Source organism: Caenorhabditis briggsae (genome assembly GCF_000004555.2).
Source record: "Caenorhabditis briggsae complete genome, chrI, whole genome shotgun sequence".
Lineage (NCBI taxonomy): Eukaryota > Metazoa > Nematoda > Chromadorea > Rhabditida > Rhabditidae > Caenorhabditis > Caenorhabditis briggsae.
In genome coordinates, this window is record NC_013489.2 from 3,952,354 (window position 1) to 3,959,669 (window position 7,316).

The 7,316-nt window shown below is 40.3% G+C and overlaps 2 protein-coding genes across 2 annotated transcripts; both read right to left on the minus strand.

The window, feature by feature from the left end:
- Positions 1-486: 486 nt before the first annotated feature.
- CBG04237 lies at positions 487-1,482 on the minus strand (the record flags this gene model as incomplete). Its single annotated transcript, XM_002639552.1, has 4 exons — positions 487-575; positions 1,020-1,236; positions 1,284-1,390; positions 1,444-1,482. Coding segments are annotated over 4 exons (452 nt in total), but the record flags the coding sequence as incomplete, so codon positions are not given.
- Positions 1,483-2,293: 811 nt separating this feature from the next.
- Positions 2,294-5,118, minus strand: Cbr-pop-1 (the record flags this gene model as incomplete). Its single annotated transcript, XM_045243375.1, has 4 exons — positions 2,294-2,745; positions 2,819-3,395; positions 4,223-4,338; positions 4,944-5,118. 4 exons carry the CDS (start codon positions 5,116-5,118, stop codon positions 2,294-2,296), a joined length of 1,320 nt encoding a protein of 439 aa, XP_045092618.1.
- Between the last annotated feature and the right edge of the window lie 2,198 nt (positions 5,119-7,316).

Genomic DNA, 7,316 nt, shown 5'->3' on the forward strand with positions numbered 1-7,316 from the left:
TCAGAGCTTTTCGGACTACGAAAAGTTTCCTTGTGGGTCTCGGGCGGAATAATTGATAATATTTTTTTTTGAGTTTTTGAAATAGGTTTGCTAATTTTCCAATTTCTCGCATGTTTGTGATGGGAAAATTGGCCTTTAATTTGAATCTTGAAAATCGGAGAATTCCGAAATTTCGAAACTTTGAAAATCGAAAATTTTGAAATTCAAAACCCCATGTTTCCTTGGAGTCAATGTATCCTAAGAACTAAATGTACTATTGGATCCTGGGCCTGAAAATCGGGAAATTTCGAAAATTTCAAAATTGGAATGTTCAATAATCCCAAAATTTTGTAACTCGGAATTTTCGACATTCTTAAAAAACTCCGAATAAGTCATTCCAAACGTCTTTGAGAACTACAGCGAACTAGCTTCTAGATAAGCTTTGTAATTGCTTAAAAGAGAAATCGGTCACAACACTTTATTGTTTTTCATTTCAATTCAGTTCACTTTGCTATCCATTTAACAGTGACAAGTCCTCCAGTTGGCTTGGTGACCTGCTTAAACAATTCGGCGACCTTCTTCTCGTCCCCAGTCAACTGAAAGTTTTCCAAATTTAAAATATATAGCATATATTTTCAGTTTCATATCTTACCACTGTATTCACAATAACCATTTTGCCCTCTTTCGGTGCCGCCTCGGAATCCGGTGGAGTCTCCTAATTTTTGTACTGAGTCTGCAAACACGGACTGACAGTTTTTTATCCTGACAATAATCCGAGGAAAAAATATGGAAAATACGGAAATACGGAATATATTTCTAGGTTACGGTAGTTGTCGCTGTGGGACTCGCAACCACTGGCGTTTCTCTTCCACAGCTCCGATTTTTAGTGCCAGAATAATAATAATAATAATAATAATAATAATATTAATAATAACAGAATCACTTTTTAATATATCTTGAATGATACAAGTTTTGAATATTCATAAAATATCAAAAATATTTATTGAGTTCTATCAAATAAGTTACATAAGTCCATCAACCAGAACCATCAGAGTGATTGCAACTGAAGCGAAAACAAGAACCGCGCTGAAGATCATCTGCCATTTGAAAGAGCTCAACGATGGAAGTGGTTCAGATGATTCATGAGATCTTGATCCTGTCGAACGCTTTGTTTTTTTCTTTTTTGGTTTTCCTGATTCTCTCGATTTGCTTTTCGATTTGGAATCCTTCGTTGCTAGGGCGGGTTGTACTTGGAATCTGAGTTTCGAGGGTTTTCAGAGCAACTTTTTCTCAGAATTTCTAACTTTTCAGCTGCCGATACTGGAGCCAACTCATTCACAGGGGTTTGTGGTGCCTCGTTGACAGGAGCACCACCAGCAGCAGGGACATTTACAGGTGGTGGGGGAGCAAGCTGAAAATCGGAAGAACAAATCCAAGACTACATATTCTGAATTTTTCTCTCACTAAATCTGGGCTCAGGAACTCGTAAGCATCATCAGCCATGGTTTTGAGAAATCGGGAAGAAGCGACGTAGAAGATCAAAAAGAAATGAGAAATACTAGAAAATGAGTTTTTGAATGACGTGGGTAAAAACTCGAAAACCCCCCTTTTCGATTTCTGCTGAGCTGTTTTATTTTCTGAAGTTTGAAAACGAATTGGGTCATAAATTACTTCATTTTTGCTTGCAATCTTTTGTTCTGGTAAACGAAAAAAAACGGGGAATTTTGGAACATGAAGAAGAGGAGGGGCGTAAAAAGGGGCAGGGAAGAAAGAATTTGAGAGAAAAAAAACAACGGAAATTATGATACAGTCATCGTAATGATGAAAACAGTGATTATGAAAAAGACGAGGTTATTTCTAATCAACACACATGATGTTATTATGAGGTAACAATTTTACATAAAAAATGGGAAGGTTGTCTAAAATTCTTTGGTCCTTAGTGGCGAATTTTATAAAAATTTTCATAAGTGAATCTTCAAAATGCTCAATTGGAACAAATGAGAGAATGAGAGGAAAGGACGCCGATCACGATGAACCCGCACAATTCAAAGACGATAAACTTAAATTACTCCAATATTAATCCTAAAATGATATAGTGTGTCAGAAGAGAGAAGAAGATCAATGGTATGAGAAAAGAAGGGTACAAATGAAAGCTTTAAGGGAAAAAGAGAGATGATTGAGCACTCGGAAAGTGAGAGAGGAAACGAGGGTTTAACTACTGTAGCAGATCTAATTAGATCGAGAAAACTTGTTTTTATTGCACAATTGAAACTAAAAACTGGTTTTTGGAGGGTTTTCTCAATTTCGCGATCTCTTAAAGAGTACAAACAGATTCCTGCATAATGTATTCTTGCGTCTGCTGCGTGATCGTTGGATCGATATCCTCGTCTTCATCAACGTCCGATTCAGAATCTGAGGGATTCGCGACCGGTGGACTTGTTCCAGAAGATCCCGTTGAATGGGACGATGCAAGATGAGCAGACTGACCAATTTGCATTCCCATTAGCATCGCATGCATCGCAGCTACCGTTTGTGGAGCGTTCATTGGCATCGGTTGATTATTGTTCGGAGATGAAGACTCTGAGCTACTACTGCATCCGCCACTTGTACCTCTGCCGTCATGTCCGTCATTCAATTCGGAACCGGAACGATCTGTGGCATATATGCACTTCTTCTTTCGCTGGCACGGCTTGCACCACATTGATGTATTCGTCACTCCAAACCGAGCTCGACATTTCTTCTGATCGTTATTCTCAGATCCTGAAACTGAAAATTTTCATTGCACGGGAACTAAGAACATGTCATCACACTAAAGGCATGAGAACTCTTAAAAACTTACCAACGCTCTTATCTCTCTTTCTCTTTGGCTTTTTCTTGTTGACGGCGTAGTTTTCCCGAGCCGACCACTGTGGATACTTTTCCTTGTGTGATTCCCGATCCTTTTTAGCCATTTCAAAGTACTTCTGTTGTTCTTCTTTCGGCAAATCATGCCACCTCTTTCCAAGTTCTTTGTTCAGCTCTGCACTCTGCTTCTGATCATTTCCAACTTCCTCCAGCAACTTTGGCCTGTTCTCTTTCATATACCACATGAAAGCGTTCAGTGGCTTTTTGATGTGATCCTCTTTCTTAACTTTGCCTCCTCCATGTCCTCTTCGCTCATTGTGTTGTGGCATCATTTGGTGAGGCATGTATGGAGGCATTTTCATGTGATTCAATGAGGATAATGGTCCAGCTCGCATATGCATAGGCATCGTATTCTCAAGATGTTGCTTAGCTACAACTCCAGGGAAGGGGAACAATGGATTCGGCGAGAACATGGCTGGAAACGCAGGACTCAATGGGGCGCCTGCCATAGCTGCTCGCATCGTCATCATATTCATCATGTTGATATTTGGATTCGGCGATAAGTACTGTGGCTGAAAGGAAACGAATTATTTTTCACGAAATTTCCCGACTCATTCATTTGTTCATATATCCGTCTCTTTTACTGAAATACTTGTCCTCAAGTGCTTATTTTGTGTATTGGCGGGTGATAAAATACAATACAGCGATTTTGAGGAGCTGCGAACAATTACAAAACAAATATCAATTCTGTGGGGCCGCTGATTGGCGCAGCACTTGAGACAAGCTTTCATTATCCGGCTACTGTAACTGGGTGGAGAAAGCTCTAATTGGCCAATTATCATGATTGGTAAATATCTACAAGCGAAATCCAGAATTCCAAAAACAACTACTGCGACTTGTAGAATTTTTACAATTCAGAAAAAAAATCATCCATATTTGTTTTGCCGGATATCCTATTGTTTTTCATAGGAAGTAACACCAATCATGTACCGGAAGCAATTAGAGCTTTCATTCACCAAACGCGTGAGGTCATCATCTCCCGTTCAAATGAACAAAAGATGATAACTCAACGAACAGCGAAAGACACCTTTTTGAACACATTGTTTTGTCTCTTTTTACGTCGGTGGGGTGCCCAAACACGTTAAAAAGTGGTCTGTATAGGAGTCGGTTGCCCCCACCACCGAGGTGTCTAATTGTGTGTTGTATCGGAGTCTCGAGAACACGATAGTAGGAGACGATAATTACAAAAAAGAGGAAATAATTTGAAGGCGAAAGAAGGGGCTCTTGACATGTTTTGTGTTTGAGACGAAACAAATTGACTACAGACACGCCGAAGTTTTTGAAAAATCCGTGTCGGAACTGAATAAGCCGGAAAAGCTAATTGTTCGAAGAAACGTACCACAACCATAGGAAACATTATCGGCAATCCAGAAAACGGACTGTACGGACCACAAGGCAGCATGCTGGGCATCGGGAACGAGGGAGACGGTTCCGCTTTAATTTCCGCTTTCAAGCCTGTAATTAAGTATTTATTTAAAAAATTTCTCTTTTTTTTAAAATTTAATTATATGTATCGAGAGACCATATGGGCTCTCTATCGCTCTCTTTAATCCATCGAACCATTATTCTTTTAGATTTTCTTTATACAGTTTTCCCCGAAGCATACACATAAGAGAGAACCAACTTGTTCAAGTAGGTGTACTTGCCGGATTAGCACACACGGCGAGAATGGAGATAAGCCGAATACCATATAAGATGAAGAGACACAGGCACTGTTCGAAACAGATTGCGCAACATCCTTTTCCGTCATTATGCTGTTGCGCAATCGCATCCATTATCATGGACATGTTGTTTTGCGACCTACACATCACGAACTACTGTGTCATTTTATCCGCTTTTCAGATTTTTTGAGGAAGTTTCAAGATTTCCCCAGGAGATGTTTGGACTAAGTGTGTAATATTGGTGGATGCGAGAGGTTGTACGTTCTCAGAGATAGAAAAGTGGCCGTTGGTGGTCCATAAAACTTTGTGTGATAATAGATTGAGACCCCCCCGTCTTTCAAATCAAATTTATGAGACGTTTCATCCGATTTTCTCGATATTTTCAAACGAAAAACTCACCACCAATCAACGGAACTCGCCCAGCACCGTCCAATTCTGCTTCCATCACTGCATCTTTTTTGTCATCTGCAAGCTGTTGCTCTGACGTTTCTCCACTGATCATAGGATCATCGTCAGCGTCTTCATCTCGGCGAAACACCTTCACCTCATCGCCGAGCTCTTCGTCGGCCATCATTCTTGATATCTGGAATCAAGAAAGTTTTTGAAAAATGTGTTAACAACAAAAACTTAAACAACGGACTTCACGAGCAACGATTAATTATTGAAAGCAGCGAACATTTGTACAGCGGTGCAAAACATAACTCATTAAAACAGTAATCCATTAAATCTTAGGTAACTAACAGAAAAAGAAAGCATCCACTTGCAAAAGCTTCGAAAAAAGTTCAAAAATTGAGCCCCAGCGGACCATTTTATCGAGGGACTAGTTTTTGCGACCCTTGAAAAAGTTCGGCCGCCGAGAAAAAGTGGTGGGAGTTTTGAATGTGTCTCCTTTTTATCCAGAATTCTTATTCAGAAAGTGAAGAACAGAAAACAAAAATTCGATAGAAGTCAGTGCCAAACAGCTGTTTGGGACAACATATGGAATGGTCTTCTACAGGAAAAAAAATTAGGCCATGAGGAAAAATGAAAATAAAAAAGAAGTTCCCAATTATAAAATGCAAATAAATGGGAAGTAGGAACCCAGCAGGAGGTGAAAGAAGAATTAGGCAGGAAAATAGTCGAACGAAAAGAGGCGAAAAGGATCCATAAAATTCAAATAAATGACGGGGCGGACGAGCGGGAGGCGAGTGGCGGTGTGCGCGGTCTGCACCATGGCCCTCCACCCAAATCATCTGCGTCTCTTCTATTTCTCTCATCAAGGGGCCGCCCATGCTAAATGGTGTGTGAGAAGGGTTTGTGTGTGCGCAGGTGGCCGACAATAATAGCTGGAGAAGAAGAATAAGAAGAGGTCAAAAGAGAGCATTATAGAACCTGACGAGAGAAATGGTGGGCGAGAAAAAAGAAAAGAAAAAGTAAGGAAAGTTGATGATAAGAACTAATCGAAAGTGTTCATCTCAAATTGAAAAAGTGACTCGCCGTCTTGTTGCGTCTAAGCATCCCAACTTCATACACTGTTCACGGAACAAAATGGCAGCGAGGGTGTAGAAAGAAAAAGGAGGGATAGAGACACAGTGGGTTGTGTTCTTCTTCCTTTCATTCTTCATTGTGAGGAAGAGTATGTGACCCTCACCAGGAGGAAAAAAAACGGAAAAAAGAGAAAACGGAGATGGCAGAACTACCAAAATTAGTAGAAAACTTTGATGTGAAACACGCCCAAAACTGTACATTCTTTCAATTTCGAGTCAATAACATGTTTTAGAAAAATAGGGTTACGGTAGTTTAGATGAAGACCTTCGCGATATTAAACTTTTTAAGTGAGAAATGTTTTCGGTTAGAGTTCTCGGCCTACGGACTGCTCCGCTAGGCGCGGCGCTAGTTTAAATCTACAGTAGTCAGAGCGAATGAGAGTCAAGAGAAAGAAAAATTAATGTCCCAAAACAAAGTAGTGGCAGTGAATGTAGGACGAATGAGAGTGCAAGTTGCTAGTAGATACATCACCTAGCAGGTGGGTCTTTGTCTCTAGAAAAGAAGAGAACAGATGTGGATATGAACTAAAAAAGTGCAATCTGATCGATTTTGGAAACCTACTCTTCGTGGGAATGATGCTATTCAGATAAATACAATTAGTGTGTTTCCTGTTGTCACCTTTCATGTCAACTCGTAGACAGTTATGAGAACGAAAGGTGCGAGTGTAATATGGGACAGATACAGGTGTCACAATAAAAAGAGATTAGGTGAAGAGCTACTATGGCGAATGAGGTAGAGAGCAATTAGAAAACAGTGGTTGTAAATATGGGGACATTGTTGGGATTCTGGAAAGACAATAGCAGGAGATCTGGCTTTTCAGAAAAGTGGAGTTTCAGAAAATTATGTAAAAATTTAGCAAAGTATTATGCTGGCATTCAAAATTCGGAGCCCTGGAAGAGAAAATCTGGTGGCCGCTTTTCGTCCGTTAGCCACGCCCACAAGAAAAACGAATAGTACTCTCTAATATCCAACAAGGCCTAGAATGAAAAGATTCAAATGAAACAGCCCTAATGAGTAAACTGAAAGTTATCCCCGACCGCAATATGGAACTCTCGATAATAATCTTAATCCCGCCTATTTTTCTTTTGCATCTCCCAAAATTTCGCCCATTTTTCTTCATCTCTCGTAGTGCCTGCCTAATTTGAAAATTGCGTGGCGACAGACGCCGTCGTCCCCTATCCACACTTCCCATCGTCGTCCTCCCTCCATACGGCCCCATATCTTAAGATGGAGGGACGCGGACGA